The 20,138-nt window shown below is 32.8% G+C and overlaps 1 protein-coding gene across 1 annotated transcript; it reads right to left on the bottom strand.

Moving 5' to 3' along the window:
- Positions 1 to 8,827: 8,827 nt before the first annotated feature.
- Positions 8,828 to 19,746, bottom strand: LOC148599615 (ubiquitin-like modifier-activating enzyme 5). The gene is made up of 11 exons (XM_088557757.1): positions 19,477 to 19,746; positions 17,517 to 17,562; positions 16,323 to 16,412; positions 15,973 to 16,082; positions 14,382 to 14,553; positions 13,331 to 13,435; positions 12,542 to 12,669; positions 11,740 to 11,875; positions 11,231 to 11,309; positions 10,109 to 10,224; positions 8,828 to 9,662 (listed from the first exon to the last, which is right to left on the bottom strand). Exons 1-11 carry the CDS (start codon positions 19,608 to 19,610, stop codon positions 9,591 to 9,593), a joined length of 1,188 nt encoding a protein of 395 aa, XP_088413883.1. The 5' UTR covers positions 19,611 to 19,746; the 3' UTR covers positions 8,828 to 9,590.
- Positions 19,747 to 20,138: the final 392 nt, after the last annotated feature.

Raw genomic sequence — 20,138 nt, 5'->3', positions numbered from 1 at the left:
GAAACTGTTTAAATTTTTTAAATAAGATGAGAACTTTTTTCACAGCACTATGAGGAACAGGGGTAATTTTTGCGTAGGACTATTTTTGCGTACGTTCCGAATGCTCATTGGTTGAATTGGTGGTCTGTAACCTATAGGCAGCTACGCCCCTGGAAGCACATTCTTTCAAATAAAATACAATGGATTTATCAATTGCCATTAATTAATTTATTTATTTAAAAAATCTTCTCCACTACTTGCCAAATTGGAACCGAACTTGGTATGAATGTTCCTTGATGTATCCAGCATAGAACTATGTATGAATTTTTGATTTGTCGAAAAACATGGCCGCCGTTGCTAAAAATAGAACATAGGGGCAGACAGTAGTTCTTCGCATATATATATATATATATATATATATACAGAAGGGTCTGAAAAATTCCCAACGACGTTAGAACTGTCAAATTTGCGAAGCAAATTTTTGTCGTTCCCTCCGCGGCACTCGAACTCGTACCGCTGTGACATCTATGGCAACACCGCCTGCACTAAGTCCAGCGCCCTTAGACAGTTCTAACATCGTTTGGAATTTTTCAGACCCTTCTATAAGTTTACGTTATCTTCCCTATATCAATTTGATCCGATGGAACAGTGTAGAGAATAGAGTCGTCACATTCTGAGACGTTGTATATATATATATATATATATATACAATTATTCTTACTAAGCAATTCCAATATTATTTCAACAAATTTAGGGCTCTGACTCTGAAAATGATCAAAACTGAACATCATATATCAAATTTAGAAAAATATTTACATCAAGGAATTATTCCTAAAGGCCTAACACTTAAGGCTTGCCCCTTACCACTGGAGAAAAATCCAATAGATTTCATCACAGATGGAATAGTATTCTTTTTAATTGTTCTTTGAGTCTGATGGATTTATTATATCAAGAAGCTAAGCATCAACTAGCCAATTTCAACATTACTGAAAAATGCTCGTTTGTTTCTATCTGATCTTGAACTTTGTAATATTCAGAGACGATTAGTCGAAATCCGAGCTATTCAATCCAGAAAATTAAGAAGTAGACAACTTCACAAATTCACGCGAGACTGCGTAAACACCTCGAACAATACAGAAGCACATAACATTTTGTCACAGGGCAAAACTACGCCTAAAAAGTCTCGTAAACGCAGATTTAAGAGAAAATCCAACTTTAAACGAATTTCCACCACGACAATTGTCAACCTTTCATCTTTTGCTCTATCTGAAACTGAAACCAGGATTTTATCTAAAGGTTTGAATTTCTGTCCTACCCCTAACAATATAGATGAAGTTCAACTTGAAGATGACCTAGATAAATTTGTAAGATCCCTCAAGCTCAAAGAACATTTTGCTAACAAACATGAAGACCAGGATATGGACCCTGACAGTTCTGACTCCGACCATGAAGAAAGTGATATATACACTCGAAACTTCAAAAAGAAAAATCCATGGGCTCCTAAATCGAACAAATGTGGCACGCTAGAAATGTGATTGACAAAATAAAAGCAGATGTCAAACACTTATCCAACAATTACACCCCATCTTACTTCAACATTACGCCCGAGGAGAAAAAAGTAATACAGTCGTTGAAAAACCGTGACGATATAGTTATAAAACCAGTAGACAAAGGCAGTGCCATAGTAGTTATGGATAAAAATAACTACATCTCAGAAGCAATGCGTCAACTTTCGGATGAAAGATTTTATAAAAAGCTACCCAGTGACCCTACTAAATCTTTTAGTGAAAAAATCACTTCAGAACTGAACAAAATGTGCAAGGACGGCATCATTACTGAAGGACAGTTCGAATACTTAATACCAGAGGATCCAAGACCCGGACGTTTTTACCTTCTACCTAAAATTCATAAAAAGATATCCCTGGACGGCCCATAGTTTCTGCTAATAGTCACCCAACCGAAAAAAAATTCTGAATTTGTTGATTACCATCTCCGACCCCTTGTTCAAAAGCTCCCGTCATATTTAAAAGACACCACGGACTATCTGAGGAAAATGGAACCTCCCGAAACACTTCTGGTCTCCCTTGATGTCACTTCACTCTATACTAATATCCCACACGATGACGGTATAGAAGCTTGCAGAGAAGCTTGGGAATCACGAGATATTCTGCCCCCCCCTACTGACTGCCTAGTAAATTTACTCACTTTAGTTTTAACTTTAGTTTGAAGTGTAACAACTTCACTTTCAACGACGAACACTACCTCCAAATCAGTGGTACAGCTATGGGAACGAAAATGGCCCCTTCGTATGCTAACATCTTCGTGGGTAAGTTAGAAAATCAAATAATCTCAACATCTTTATCGAAACCCCTCTCTTGGTTTCGATTCATCGATGATGTTGACATGAAATGGGCTGAGTCGAAACAAAATTTAGAACAATTTTATCACACATGCCAACAATGTTCATCCATCAATCAAATTCACCCATGAAATTTCTAACACTAAAATCACATTTTTGGATACTACTACGTTTGTAAAAGACTGGGAAATGTCCATGGATCTTCACAGCAAACTTACAGATAGTCACCAATACTTATCTCCCAATAGCTGTCATCCAAAATATTGTATTAAAAGCATACCATACAGCCAGCCACTTCGAATTCGGCGTATTTGCTCATCTGACGATACCACCAACAAACGTCTAGATGAACTCCGTGGTCATTTGTTATGGCGTGGCTATAAATCAACAGATATAGATCGGGGATTTGAACGTGCTAACAACATCGGCCGTAAAGATCAAATATATAGTTCTTGGTAGAGATTCCTCATACTTTGTAAGAAATAATTCCAGATCATCTTCCAAATATACAGAGGAGGATGTTTACAAAATGCTGGAATTTTTAATCGACAACATATTTGTCCAGTGTGGTGGACGTGTTTTTCAACAAATGGTTGGCATTCCAATGGGAACAAATTGTGCTCCTTTACTTGCTGACCTATTCCTTCACTCTTATGAGGCTGACTTTATAGTTGATCTGATCAGAAAGAAAGAATATCGTTTGGCTAGATCCTTCAATCTCAGTTTCCACTATATAGATGACATATTATCTTTAAACAATCCTAATTTCAGGGATTTGATACATCGCATCTACCCAAAAGAACTTGAGATAAAGTATACTACAGACACTGTGAAGTCAGCCTCATATCTTGACCTACACTTAGAAATCGATGGTAAAAGAAAACTATTGACCAAACTTTACGACAAACGTGATGACTTTTCATTCAGAATTGTTAACTTTCCTTTCATCTGTGGCAACATCCCTTCAGCTCCTGCGTATGGGGTGTTCATATCACAACTCATACGTTATGCCAGAGCTTGCCGAAACTACGCAGATTTTTTGTATCGCGCTAGAACTCTAACAAATAGGCTTCTGGAACAGGGTTATGTTGCTACAAGATTGATCACTACAGAAATTTTATGGTCGTCATCATGAACTCGTGGATCGTTATGGTGTATCAGCACCATGAAAACTAATGTATTCATGTATAGTTTTCCTTTCCTCGTTTGTCTACCCCGGACTTGACTTTTTATGAGCAATTCGGCGGGTGTTTCTAGAAAAGCAGAGGACGCTTACCCTACCGTTGCACCTAGTCCATGCTCCCAGTTTTTAGTGGAGTCCGAGTTGCTCATTTACTTTTGTTACTTTGTATGTATGACTTTAGTTACTTTATGTTCTTTGTTGTGAATGTCTGGTCTTTGTCCCTGGATTACATTCTTTTGATTACCGCTATATCCTTGGTTCCCTTGATTACTCTCTCAATTGCTCTGTGACGAGTAGAGCTGGTTGGGCATCAGGTTATGCTTACCATTCCGGGACATAACACTCAAATGGTCATATTTACATTAAAATGATGTAAAATTAAATAAAATATTAGAAATAACGAGGAAAATAAAAATATGCCACCCTTTTAATACTCGTAAATATAGCATTGCTCCGACGTTTTCTCTATACTAGTATTAAGGCAAAGAATGTCTGTTAAAGGTTACCTTATTTAATTGGTATTTTTTTTTCATGAAATGCCGCTAAACTATTATTCTTTAAAGAACACCATTAAAGCCAAGAAATCCTCTCATAAACGTCTATATAAAATATACATTTACTTGTAGTTAAAAGATGATAAAACGATTTTTACCTACCAACTTACCCCATTTTTTTCATTTTAATGAAACCTTAAACCGACATATTTTCTTTTTGTCCTAACTATAATCTGTAGAAAACTGAGTCATCAATTTGTTCAGAAAGATGAAAGTGAATAAATACGAAAAACTACAATAACACTGGTAACAATATATTATAACCATCATAGAAAAATTGTATCATTCAAAACTGAGCATTATTAAACAACTTTTAAATTGCTTGAATTTTTGATGGACAACATATTTATTAGTGTCGTGGACCTGGGCTTTAATATTATAACTAACTGTTGTTTTGTTAGTCCCAGCGTGGACCTCCAACATATGGTCAGCAATCCAATGGGAACAAATTGTCCTCCGCTACTCGCTGGCCTTTTCATTCTTATTCAAAGGAAGACGCGTTGTTTAGCCAGATGCTTTGATCTCAGTTTCCGCTATATCTATGACATTTTGTCTTTTAACAATCACAGATTCGGGGATTTTATACATCGCATCTACCCAAAAGTACTTAAGTTAATAGATATCACAGATACCACGAAATCCGCCTTATACCTTGACCTACTCTTAGTGATCGAAGGAAAAACTGACCTTTCATCCGAGACATTCCTTAAGAACCTGCGTATTGAGTTTTCATACCTTACGCTACAGCTTGCCCAAAACTACGAGAACTTATTTTGTACAATGCTACATTTCTTACAATTAGGCTTCTGGAGCAGGTATTCTTAATTACTACAAGGTTAGAGTCACCATTTTAAGTTTTATAGTCGTCACGACGAACAAGTCGATCGTTATGATGTACCAATCTGCACCATGAGAACTAACTTGTTCATCATGTCACATTTTTTTCTCGTCTACCTGGGACAAGTCATTTTTTTAGCAACTCGTTTGATGCTTCTAGAGGAAAGCACACTGGACCATGCTCCCAATTTTTAATGGAGTCTGGGTTGCTCATTTATTTTTCTTTCTATGTGTGTATTATTCTAATTACTTCTTTGTTGTATGTTTATTTTCCTTGTCCCTATATTGGGCTTGTTCCCATTCCGCCTTAGCTGTCGAATGTGGTAGATAAAATTTTTCCCATTTCATAATAAGTACTTTGATAATAACTTCATTAGTTTAATCCAATCCTATACATATACATTCATTGAATTTATTGTTAAAATATATTTCATTATTTAACTCATTTTTTTTTTTCTTTATTGGTCCTTGAATTTGACGTAACTGTACTCGTACATGAAAAATAAAATTACATATATTTTAACAGTATTTTTTTATAAATTGAAAAGTATTCAAAGACTTCAAATTTATAGCTTAAGAAGAAAACTGATAAAAATTGATTTTTTAATTATTTTGTCTTAATCTTCGTAACAACACCTCACTTTGTTTTTACAACAGAAAATATATAAAATCCCATTTCGCCTTACTACTTTTTTTACCTTTTTTCACCTGTAATTCACAGCTAAGGCGAAATGGGAACATTCCCTATATTGTGTTCTTTATATTAACATTTCAATCCTGGTTCCCTTAATTTACCTTTTAACATGCTAAAAGTGTAGGAGCTTCTCCACAATAGGATGCGCACATCTTCAACATGAATATAAATGTTGAGTGAAGTTGGATTGATATTGGCTGAATAGTTTTTGAATAACACAAAATAGGTACCTCCTAAGCATGATTAGAATGAGAAGCTAATAGACCTGCTTCCACCGTAGGTGATACAGGTAAAACTAAAAAAACTGAGCAAATTAGCACTTAACTGATATCCCCTACTTCCCCATTCGACCTTATGACGCCTAAGTTGACTTGGACCAAAATCTTAACAGTGTGTGCACAACGTAATATGAAATAAAAATTCCATGAAAATTTCCTTAAGTAGATCCATTCAGCTGTGTAGAATGAATTATGGATAGAAGGTGCAGAGACCTCAAAATCTAAAATATGAGGTGCATAAATAAAGTTTAACAGATAAAAGACGAATGCCCCTATAGGTAAGTCCCAGTATTCATATATGACGAAGTCCATGTTTTGCCATCTGGAACCCCCTAAAATATTAAATAGGAGGTGCACAATGTGAACGTGTAGAAGTTCCATCAAATATAGGAAGAGAAATTGATAAGAGAAGGGTCTCCTTTAGCATAAAGAAGGAAGTGCTGACGAAAGGGCATACATCCCTATAAACCCCACTTCTTAAGGAAGGGGTATTAAAATAAAGTGAAAATAATAAAATGAAATAAGTCATTTTGAAAGTTGGGTCAGAATTCAATTTAAAAACATCCAAGATTAAAAAAAAATCATTCTGTTAACCCCCTCCCCAATCTTTCAACAGTTTACTATAATGAAATAAGAAAGATAAACAGCAGGGCCATGAGTGCATAATACACCCACCCCCATGATGGAAGGATCCAAATGGAGAATTTATATCATTCTGACTTTTTATCTCCACAATACAGGTATTTTTGTACCATATAAATGAGACGCTTAAGTAGTGATACAGGAATTTTTACTAAAAGACAGACGGACAGACATTTGTATACCATAATGATGAAAAGATTTCGATGAGCACATAAAATTCAGATTTTGATTGCATTTATTTTTCTTCACATATATTCCAGATTTACAAATGAAAACATCTTATACATGCATCATAAAAAAATGGAAGCATTCAAATGACAAAGGAGATGATATTTTTGAAAGTATTTGTTACAGCACAAGCATTCAAATGACAAAAGACATTTTTGAAAATATTTGTCACTGCACCAGCATTCAAATGACAAAAAAAGATGACATTTTTTGAAAGTATTTATTACAGCACATATAATGGTGATGTGATTGAATGACCATCACCTAATGAATTTTCTTAGGTAGTTAATTGGACAATTGAGAAGCAGATGTAGACTTTGTACCAGAAAATTCTGTTTATCAATTCAGCAGTCATTTGAATATATCCCATAGCTTTAGAAAGTTTAAACCTCTTCTCAAGTATCAAGTTAATTTGTTTAGTCAGAGATAGTTCCAACATCCTCGTGATCATCATTTAATCAAGGGAAAACCATCATTGATGTATCTACTGTAACACCATATGGAATTCAACGCAAGTTTAACTTAAGCTATCTATTGTAAATCTTCTCAAATCAAATTTTTTCTTTTATATTTATCTTCTTAAAAAGATAAAAAATTCATTAAACCAAAATAAATTTAATGTACATGTATGTTCATGCATCAATAAAACCATAATAACTCTGTAACTTCTATTACACTTTTTCTAAAATTAGTATAATCATAAAACACATGGCATGAAATTCAAATGTACATAATGAAATGTAGACTAGATATCAACTTCAAAGGCCATTTTAAAATGATCACTTCAAGCAATTCAGTTAGTCTTTATAAAGCCCCTTTATATAAATTTAGACGTACTTTGAATCTTGGTAAACCAAACACAAGTACAAACAAAACAAAGGGGTTTAGTTAAGACAGGCTTCACTGTCATTTAACTGTTACTTTATGTACCAGAAGTGTTTATCAATGCAGCGTCTAATTCTGGTTTCTGACAAAGGGGTTTAAATTTGCTTTCAAGAGTGGGATGTCCTGGATTTTTCCATGCTTTAAATCAATGGTCCATTTTGGGAAAATCAAAAGTCCACAAAAAAGCAAAATTAAAAGGTTGAAAGGTCCTGGAATCAGGTGAATGAAAATGAATAAATCCTAGGTCAAAAGTAAGGCCCTCAAAGCTTTGACCACCACAATTTTGAACCCCTGTGACAAACATAAGTGAACTTTAACTCCACAACATCACAACCAGAAGTGAAACCATATATGTATGTCCATACTCCATTCAGAGAAAATTTTCAGAAATCAGATACTTTGACCAAGAACTTTGACCTAAATGTGCGGTACATTGTCATTTTTTTCACATTTGCTAAGCCATAATTTTATACATATATATACATTTATGTAGCATAACAAAACAGTTAGATTGACATGTGTTAAGCACATCAAGAAAACTGATAAAAACTTTAAGATGATGAAACAAATGCCATTGAAATTTTGTTTTCTATGTTCGTTTCTCATGCCATTTGACATAAAATAAATAGACATTTTTACTTATTTATTGCCCTCTTAAACTGATGAGGATGTTTCTTTAAGAAAAAAATCCTTAGAGATGAATTCTTCTCTTTATTTATTTGATTGAAATGTCAACAATGAATATCAATGAAACAATATTAAAAAGAATATTCACCACTTTTCTGTCCACCCTTGATATCAATTTTTCATAATTTTGTTTGTTTGTTGTTTGTTTGTTGGGGTTTAACGTCCGAGCAGCACTATTTCAGCTATATTCAGACGATGAACATGAAATGGATGATAAAATGAACATGAAATGAAAAAAAAGGATGGGTCACAAGGATAATAGGGTCGACAAATTTTGATTGCCACTGGAAAAAGGGGGGATGGGTAAGGTCGGGCAATTTAGCCTCCTGTGGCGGAGCGCAAAAGTTCCTACCCCTATCGAATACCACAGCAGGGTTCTTTAACGTGCGAGGAACGTGGCATCTTTCCCAATACGGTTTCTGAGCACTATTCAGTCGCCTTATACGACAAGCTTAGCTGCTGCAGGCCTATTCTTTTAACACCCGGGCCTGCACAGGGCTATTTTTTTTTTTTTTTTTTTTTTTAATTAGTTTTACAAATACTATTCATAATTTTTCTTTTAACTTGATACTATTGAAATAGTACTGACATGTACTTTCATTCATTTTAAAAAGTTCAAAAAGGAAATTTGATACTGATAAGTTACCAGAAAACACTATGAATAAAACAGTTTTAGTACATGTATCTCCAAAACTGCAAAAATGGACACCACAAATTTGTGCATTTGACAAACTATGCCAAATTCAGCAATTATAAAAACAAAAATGTTTACAAAAAATTCTTATTTCGCAATCATATCACAAAACTAATGAAAACTAAACTTCATAGTGCTTCAACATCCTTTAAATTTTTCTAGTAAAAATTACCAATCAGCAGTGTTAAACTAATTCTATTATATTTCTCTTAATTGGGTATGCAAAATAAAACCATTTTTTGTTTGTTTAACAGAGCACACAATCAAGATGTTCGAGCAACAGAGTTGGTCTTCCCCTCATAGGATGACAAATATCTGATAGAAAATTAAAATCTCCTCAGCTGTCCAGTTTAGCTATATTATGAAGTTCATCAGGTGATTGTTATTTTATCAATCTAACCATTAAGTTGGGTTTTTTAAAAAAAAATGCACTTAAATTCATTGGAATTTTTACTGAAATTGCATTCACATGTTGCACATTGATTGCACAGGCTTGCCTAAACAACATGTACAGCTGATAATTGCCTTGTTTAATGTTATATAAATAGAAACTATGGCTAAGAGCAGCTATCATAAACTCTGCATCTGTTTCATTAAATCATCCAGGCTCTGTCCTGAAACATCTACTGTTGCCGAAGACTCCTGCAAAAAAAAAAAACATATAAATGAGATACATATTTATAATCTATTTAGGCAAATACAAATTTATATTACTTTACTATTTAAATAGTTCAAAATGAGGAAAGTAGAAAATCTGTTTACCAAACATTCCATAGGTTCCGTAACTTTAGCCATAATGCATTACATATTCCTATATAGCATTGAAAATCTGTACTAATTTTGGAGAACAACGTCTGTAGTAGACCTGGACTAAATTCTTGTTTGTTTGAAAAAAGGAATAACTCAAAATTATTGAACCAGAAAGGACTAGCCAAGAAAAATCTATTTTTTTTTAAATTGACTTATTTGAAAATTTCTTCTATTCATTAGTTTTCTTCATTTGTCAATACAATGTCAATAGTTTGGAAATTTTCTTTCAAAATTCTCTATCACGAAACATATTATGCTAATTGAACAGCACTAATAACCTCTGTGGTTTTTGCTGGTTTGGTATATGCTACTGTGATGCCCTCTGTCAGAACTGGTTTATCTCCCTCAGCAGCCTTTAGTTCTTCCTCTGTAATCTCAGATACAACTTCTATTTCTGGAAAAGAAAAGACAAAATGGTATGTTTTATTTAAGCACATTATTTGCCGGTCACATTTCTGAGGATAATAATCTGTAACTCTGGGATTAATAAAAAACAAAAGGGGGGTTTCCTTGTGATCAAACAAACATTCTACTAAACTATTTTTATTTCAATAAATTTTGAGTAATTCAAAGGACTAATTTTTCCTATTTTTTTGCAGAAAAAGCAGTACCCCAAAACTGTTTTTGTAAAGATTTTGTATGAAAGTATAGTGCATGTATATGTATGTTCAGTGAACCAATAAAAGTATAAAATGTAATGTTCATATACAAATGTACATGTAAAATTTTACATTTCATTTAGTTTTCAAAGCGTCTTTCAAAATTCAGGACCATTAATTATTTTCTAAATAACAGCATTGTTTCATACATTTTACAACTGCAACAATATATTTCCATTAAGAATTGTGAAAATATATGTGTACAATAGCCCACTGAAATACATGTAAGTTTGTTTACAGTTAAATCTACATGTAATTCTTGAGAGCATACTAATAATGTGCAAATAAACAATAAACTGTAAATTCAGAAATTGTTGTGTGCATCAATAATTGAGATTTCATCCTTTGAAGTCAAAATGCAATTTGAAAAATATCCATGGATCACTTAAGTTTATTTTGCTACCAAATGCAAATGTCCCCTCCCACATTCCAAAGTTCAAAGGGGTATAACTCCCACACAATTCAAAGAATCATAAATTCCTGGTAATGTACACTACTACATGTCATGTCTTAACTACCAACAAAAGTATCTATGAAGTTTGGTGCAATAATTTCCAATGAGTTGCACTTACATAACAAAAGTGTGATGGACAGACAGACGGACAGACTGACAAAGCGGGGGGACATAATAATGCACATTTTTAATTATTGATTATTGTGATTACAAGTCAGTAGCATTTTTGTAATAACCAGAATATTATATTTATTTCTGATTTTACTATTTCTTCGTATTAATCATACCAAATGGGTTCTCTTCATGTAAAGGTCCTTTGTCTTCTTCTACTTTTACTTCAGTTTTGGGTTTTAAGGCTTCTCTTTTCTGAAGTAGAATTTGACATCATTTGAAAAACTTAAAAAAAATACTGGTAAAATGTTAAATTGTTTGAACTGTACCAGTATTGATTTTAGAATTAATTAAATGATTATGATTAACTGAAGCACATATGTATTATTGTAGTTCTACTTATGATTTCTCTCATTCTAAGCCTTCGATCAAAAATGCATGTGACTTTTTCCAAACTGGTCAGTGATTAAATTTTTATGAGAGAACCATTTTGGGCCATTTAACAAATTTCCAGGTTTTCTATAGATTTTATTGGAGAAACTGATTCTCCTTCAACACTTTCTTGATTTAAACTACTTCTCCATCCTCTATGGTAAAATTGAGATTATATCATAGCTGCTTAAGCAGCCATATTGAAAATCTTACTTTTACTATTCGTGAGAATCTATATATAATCATAACTGACCTTATATTCCTCTTGTTGTTTCTTACAGTTACAATCATCACAGTCTGGGTTTGGTTTCATGGCCATTGATGGGAAAAAATCTTGTAGAGCATTGTATCCTAAGTAGTACGAAACATCTCCAAACTTTAATAAATACCTCAAAAATAAAGAAAATCTTGTAGTGCATTGTATTCAGGTAGTATGAAGCAACTCTAAACTTTAATAGATATCTGAAAATAAAGAAATACTGAAGAACACTGTGCTGTACATAGGCTATTATGAAATATCTCCAAACTTTAATAAATATCTGGGAAATAAGTAAAAACTTGTAGAGCATTGCACCCTAGGTAGAACGAAACATATCCAAACTTTAATAGATATCTGACAATAAGAAAATGTTGTAAAGGATTGTACTTCAGGTTATATGAAACATCATCAAACTTTTAATAATATCTGAAAAATAAAGAAAATGTTACAGAGCATTACTGTAACAAGGGAAAATGTACCAACTGTTGGAAAGAAACAAGCCACTGGTATTATTATGCACCCTCCCAAACTTTGTTAATAAGGGTTAAGATGGTAAAAATAAGATTTTCAATGTGTGAGTCTTTGAGAGCATGTTAAAATCTCAATTATACCATAGAGATTGGAAAATTAAATTAAATCAAGAAATGACTGAAGAAGGATCAGTTTTTCCGATGAAATTTGAAGAAATAGTGGAAAATGTAAAATGGCAGGAAACCTTTCGCAGAATACATTCACCACCCAGTGGTTAACAAGCCACATGCAATTTTAATCATCACATAAAATGGGATAAACTTACTTTAATGTGTTTTGAACCAGGAAACCTGCAACAATAGCCATAGTAGTTGGAAGACTAGCAGCACATACTCCCTCTCTCTTTAATGTCTTCTCATCTGTGTTTGTTGCAACAACCAGAGGTGGGGCACACTAGAAATCCACAAAAAAAATATAGATATTCAATTAGATGTTAATTAAAAAAAGTAATATTGTGAATAATATCAGATCACTGACTTCATATAAAATTATAATTATTCTTTGCTATGCATTTACCTCCCATCCCCTCCAAAAAAATAGAAAAAAAACTATGAGCAAAACACACAGTATCAGTGTAAAATTCATGGTTGAAAAAGATGGACAATAAAAATGCTTCTCAAAATGCAGCTTGATACAACCACAGAGGCATAAACTCAACCAGTTGGGTCAAATTTTGTGCACAATATTAAAACTTGTTACAGCTCTGAATTTAGACTGTGATTATGAGAGAACCATTACATATCAGAATGAATGTGTAATAAAAAATTAATATTTGCAAATGACATAAAAACAAACTATTTTATCATATTTGAAAAAAATGTTATATCTTGCAGCTTTTCTGTGCCTAAATCCTAAAAGTGACATCAGCATATCATTACACAAATGCAAAATTATTGTGGTCACATAAAAGACAGCATACTTATTTAAAAAAAAATTAACAATTCTAAACAAAAAATGTAATTTGATAAAAACACTTGATTCTTAGTCTCATCTGAACTTCTAATTTTAGTTGAGTCAGTAGAGTGTCAATGTCTAAGTGTTGAAGGCAACCTACTGCAAAACAAGATGTTTCTCCTGGAATTATAAACTGAATGTGACCAGAGACAGCATTCTCACTGACACCAGACTCAAACCATGACTGTCCTAACTCATTACAAGCCTGAAAATATAGAAAAAAAACAATACTTTATAGATCTTATCAAACTAAAGTCCAGAGAGAAATGATGGAGAGCTAGTTTTGCATTTGAATATGAAATGACATTCCAATGTTTATTTTTTTTATTTTGTACTGTGTTCTGAAGTTATAGCAGCAATGGTTAAAAGAAATAAAACACTGCAAATTGCATTATAAACCAAATACTTGAACTGGATACCAAATTTCCAGTTTTTTTTTTTAATTTTATGTATTTTAGCAGTTTGTCAGAAAAGGCAAAATTAAAATCTGCAAAGTATTTATTCTGGCCTTAAATACTGTTTTTTTTTGTTTTTTGTTTGTTTGTTTGTTTGTTGTTTTTTTTGGGGGGGGCAATTTGACATGAGACCCCTACCAAAATGATCTGAGGCTCTAGAGGTCTCCCTATACCAATTTAGCATGGCACAGCACCATGCCTTCATCTTCTGGCACCATGCTGCCTTCATCATGAATTTTCAATGTGCCCCAAGATGACTACACCCAATATTCAAATTAATTTAATTATTTCTAACTATTTAACACATTGACATGTCCTCCTGTTGTGTTTACACCAATTTATGATACTTTTGCACTACCATACACTAAGGTGAAGGCTGTTTATTGCAAATTTCAGTAAGTAAATTGTCCTCATGCCAAGGTGGGGTGCCCCCAATATAACCATCCGTGGCAGTTGAGTGCCCTCAAAACAATTAAATAACCATGCCTTTCTGGGAAAACAGTAACATATGTAGTGTAATGCTTGTTATTATAATGTTGGTTTTTTTTGCAACCTTGGTTAACCAAATTCAAAACTAAAAATAAAAACAAAGGAAAAATACTCTTGTTTTTAATTACAATCTAATGATTAAAAATCCTTAGTTCAGTTGTTGATTAATTTTTTTTACAAAGTAGCAGTCATTATCATTCTACTTACTGTATTAATAGCCATTCTGGCCTCAAAATTATCTACACAGCTCAGGACCAGATCAACTGGTTTTCCTTCTGTCAATGAACCTTTATTGATTCTATCCATGAAATGTTGGAAGTTGTCCATTGTTGTGATGTTGTAATTGTAAGTCTCAAACTCAACATCTGGATTTATCTCCCTTTGAAATTAATAAAATATAATTAATATATCTCAGTAGAACTTCAACAACTGAAATATTTACTAAATGCATGCTTATGAAGATAATAACATATCCTAAACAAGTTCATTTTCAAATGAGTATATTAAGTTTTTTTTGGAAAAAATATAGATGTTTCATTTTCCAAGAAATGACCACTGCACTATTTTTCATGCTACTGCCTCAAATAAAAAAAGAATATCACATACACAGAATTTTTATTGGCAAGTCATCCTTCAGGTTTATTTTAAATGCCATACAGTTAAAGTTTTTGCCTTAACAGGAAAGAAATTGGTTGCAAACATATACAATAAGATGAACATAGTTAAGATGATTTAATGTCAATAAGGATTTTTTTTTATCTTCGAGCTTCTTTCAATTCCAATTTTTACCACACAGACAGCTTGAAATTGAAGATTTGAGAAAATTCTCAAATTGAGTTTTTTTTTGTGAAACTAAGGCAGCTAATAAATGAGGAGTATGGGAAAAATGTTATACAATTTTGAATAACGACTTAACCAATTGAATTCTTATTTTGAAAATTATTTGAATACTGCCATGCATTTAATAAAAATTGGTTTCAGCCATAATATAAAATTCCAAGATTCTCATCCAACTTTTCTGAAAAATTAGGGCAGGGAGAAAAATTTTATTTTTTATTTCCCCTTCAGTAACTGTCACTTATGCCAAAAAACTAGCATTGTTGTTATCATCATCCATGTGTTTTTGGTGATAGATTTTTTCCTTCTAAACCCCTAAATTCTATTTTTAGTACCAGTGGCAATCTTTTTCAAAGGATCAAACATCCCAGCACCAGATTTATGCAGAACACCCTAAGGAGCGGTCATACCCAGTTTGATTCTAATTTGTCTGGTAGTGTCAGAGGAGAAATTTTTCAAAGAAATAACATAAAGAGTAGTGAAAAATGGTAGATTAAGGGCAATAAGTATAGCATAGCTAAACAGATTATAACAAATATTTGATCATAGATAGTCCTCATCATACTAAACATTCTTACCCTGTCAGAATTTGGCTAATCCTAATGATTTTGGAGATATTTGAGACAAGTTTCTGTCTGGCCCCTATGTTCTATTTTTAGTAAAGACAGCCATATATTTTGATGGATAAAATTCCCCACATCAGTTCTATGCAGACCACCCTAAGGAACATTCATACCAAGTTTGGTTCTAATTGGTCAAGTAGTGTCAGAAGGGAAAAGTTTTGAACAATTATTTATGACAAATGATGCCAAGTGAAGGCTTCAACTCACATAGCCCAAAGAAGTGAGCTAAAAACTCGAGGCAGACATGAAAAATCAGGTTGGGCAGGGATCAGAATCTAGGATGTTTTTATTATGACCTTAAACCGACATATTCCATTTATGTTGGTTCAGACTGGTACCTCAAAGTTCTTTCTGCTGCTTCCACTTTGCTCATTCCAGACTGGTGTGGTTGATAGAACAATCTGTTCATGTTGGCTAATTCAACTTTATCATAATCAAAAAGAAGCAACTGAAAAAAAGAAGATATTTGTATACATTCATCTAATAAAATTTTTCCACAATCAATGTTTGCTTACCAAAACTTGACAAATCCTTCAGAAAGATTCCTTTTCTACTTTTATAGGGAAAGTGGAACATAATGAACAATTTTTCTTACTAAAATTTCACATGCCCAACGTGATAGGATTCCTATAACGCTATTGTATGAGCCATGTAAAAATATTTCTAAAGTCCATTAAACAAATGTTACCTTTCCTATACCACATCTAGTCAACATTTCAGCCGTGACAGATCCTACTCCTCCAACGCCTACAACTGTAACTGTGTAATCACGAATTTTCTATTTAAAATTAAGAACAAAAAAGATTATTCTAACAATGTCAGCTATGGTCATAGTTGATTTTGAAACTAAATTGAACGCATAGTCTGAGAGATTCTTTATAGCAATCTTTGGTATAAGGCATGAGAACACTAACATCACAAACTATATGCTAGATGGATACAAACACAATGAATACCTAGCATTATATGAAATAAGCATTTAACTTTTAAAAAAGCTTTTGTATAACAACTAAAGTGATAGAAAAACAAGTACTGTCTTTAAAAAAAAAGATAGCCAACGTAGTAAAATTTTGTTCTTTTTATTTTAAGTTTCTACATTTTCTTTAAAAAAATAACACATGGCACACAATTTAAAGTTTTTGATATAGTTGTTTCCAATGCAATTTCAAATTTTTGATACAATTTTTTCGAATGCCACTAAGTTAACAGTATTTGGCTAATTAGGGAACAGAATTGCAATCAGGTGACATGCTTTTCTATAGAGGAGCGACCTTAACGTCACAGGATAAAAAGCATAACTATACCAACTGCATCAAAAAAAGGCAGATGTAACCAAGGCTGTTGTCCTGCCAGATAAATTCATACATGTAAGTTTCAGCAATTAGGTTCTCTAAAAATGAATTATCTTTTCTCACAAGAACAATCCAAAGAAAGTTGAAAACAAACACTTTAATTACAGAGATGAATTGTTTTTAATTACCATTACATGTATGTGAAAGCCAATTTAAATAAATATATATATACACAATTTATTATTTTTTTTCAGCATTTTTTGTTTCCGTACATGTATGGTACAAAAAAAGACATACATGACTGACCACTGACATGGAGGTTCAACACTCTGTTAGTGGTAATCCACAATTCTTTTATCCAAAAATAAAGTTCAAAATTTTTTTGGAAATTTTGAATGTTAGGTTATTCCTAACAACTTCCAAAAAGTATTTGTGATAAATCTTAAGAATAATAATGTTTTTCCACACTCTAAGAATGTTAGTGATCAGTCACGATATGTCGCTTCCTGTACTGTATATTCCTTATCTAAAGATTGTACTTGCTTAAATTACATGTAGTGTTGCCAAGTGACTTTCTAATTTTTAATTACCTCATAATTGTCAACGATCCCCATTCTTTTCAATGCCATCAAGCGACTGAAGAAAAAAACCACAAAAATATTACATACGTGTAATTGAACTTTTGTTTGGAACAATCTGAATGTTCATTCTACTAATCACAATCTTAACAGTCAATATAAAGTATAGGGAAACTGTGTAACCATGACTACATGTATCAAGAATGTCCCAAACGATAGACTGATCAGTGATGGATACATGTTTGTATTATCAATTATCAATCCTGAATTGATAACTGATAAGCATAAAAAAACATCTCAAGTCGAATATTTCCTCAAATCCTGAGTTTTACCTCAAATCTTCAATTTCAAGTAATCTGATTGGTCAAAACTAGAGTTGAGCAAGGATTTGAGGAAAATCTCATTTCAAGATTTTTTTATGAAACCCGGGCCAGAACTAACTCAGTTTTGTAATGAAATATATCAATGATGATTGATTCATTAATATATATACATTTGTAAATGCACCCTGGTACTTTGAAACAAATCAAATAGTACAAAGTAAGGTATCGGTACAATGCACAAAGATTGTACAACTAGATTTTTGGTTTGAAGTTATAATGTTTGATGACAGCAAAGGTAATTTATTATACACAAAATAAACCTTCTGCTAGAGAAAAGATTTTTCTTTCTTTAAATAAGCCAGCTCCTAAATGTATAGAAATCTGTCTAAATATTCATACTGACCACTTGAGAAACTTTTGTCCAAAACAGTGCCTAGACAAAATGTATTAAAACATATATTATACATGTATATTATTAGATAGTAGCAACTCAGACATTCTCAAAAAGCTACATTTGTACTTCCGTGATTGTGACATAAAATAACAAATATTTGGAATATCCTTTGCAAGCTCCCACAGATGAACATATCCTAAATCAATCTCAGAATAAGTGGTAAATGACATGATGTCCACTTCAATTTAAAGGATAGCTTTATGCGTTGCTCAAACATAAATCTAAATACATGTATGCTTTCCTCATATTACATAAAACAAATGTACATTGTTTAAGCAAATATTCAGATATAACTTCCGGCAATGATGCTTGGAATCCTTTGGTTCATAGACTTATAATGTTGCTCTGTAGGGTAGTACCCCAAATTAGGAGGAAAGGGGGCATGTTGGTGGTAATAATCCTAATTTCAGGATTTCAGGAACTGTTCAAAACTTTATTTATTTTTTTTTTTCAGGAATGTTTCAGGCTTAATCGGTTTCATTTTGTGTTTCTGCTGTAAGAAAGAGAATAATCATAACTCACACATTGCCATGACAGAAAGTTGTCACTACCAAACAAATCCTAGTTTACAATACATATAAATTACCATTACAGCAGCATGCATACCAAATTTGCCCCATTTATCTGAATTGCCAGCTTTGAAATTATAGAGCTCATTCTTGTTTTCCTTTGACCTCAAAAGAGAGGTTCAGAGACAAGCTGCCCAGTATGTATACAATAGCTACCACAACACTTGTAGTGTCCACCAACATAAAATTTCACACCAGCTAATAGCCATACCATTGACAGTGTTAATTCCATCAGTTACCAGAACAAGAAAAAACCACAATCATACATTTAGGCATATAACAGCCTCAAAAGATACCTACACATGGTAATTTTTTCCACGAAAAATAGTCCAATGGAACCTACTACCGTAAACAGTTATTTCATGCACTACAGTTGACACCTTCAGAGAACAGCTCACTTCAGCTGTTCTCTCCAACATAATATAAACACAAAAGTCTATACCATAAATAGTTTTAACTTGTATGTAAAAGTTTTCTTATTGATGATGTAAATTGCTAATTGCATTCTGAAATAGTTACTTTAATTTTTATATTCTTACTCCACGCATGCGACAGTAACTAATCTTCGGCAGGACGAAGTTATGCTGTATAATTAAAGAAGAAAGAAGAAGAAGAGATCATGTTACCTGTAAGGATTTGAATCTACAACTTCGGAACTCATCTCTGCAATTTTTGTTCTAGCGGCACCAGATTGTTTCGTTCTCTCAAGCTCCTGTTCTAATTCGCGAACTCTTCTTTGCAAATCTTCTATCGTCGCCATTGTCAGACTTGTTTCCGAAACTTGAAATTAAAGATTACGCGATAAAATGGCAGAATTCACCAATATGTTCCGCAGAAAACTTTGACAGCTGACGCAAACGTGTGTCAATACAAATACGGAAGTTGTACATAACCCGCCTCCAGTTATTGAAGATTTAATGTAAGGGCAAATAACTCTAAACGATAAAAACGCGGGAATTGTGGAATGCATTAAATAAATGGAAAATTATTTAATTAAACATATTTGAGAAAGCCAAAACCCACACAAACGTACTTCCTGACTAATTTATAATTTGAAACTTATTGAAAATTGTTTTATTTATACATGTAATATCGTATTGTATGTTTTATTCTGTTGCATGTAAACCAGGAGCTTTTAATTCACTCCATGGTTTAACCAAAAGGCAGCAGCGTTTCATATAAGTTGGTACATGTATATAGGTGACAATAGAACAAGAACAAATTTAAACGAAATTTAAACATAAAAATGATAAATATGTAAATAATGTATAGCAACCCTGGTTTGGTA

This window comes from Perna viridis, chromosome 13, assembly GCF_037379345.1.
Source record: "Perna viridis isolate PV_CMFRI_1.1 ecotype Kerala chromosome 13, ASM3737934v1, whole genome shotgun sequence".
In the NCBI taxonomy this organism is placed as follows: domain Eukaryota; kingdom Metazoa; phylum Mollusca; class Bivalvia; order Mytilida; family Mytilidae; genus Perna; species Perna viridis.
Note: the sequence above shows the minus strand (reverse complement) of the source record. Positions and strands in the feature narration are given on the sequence as shown.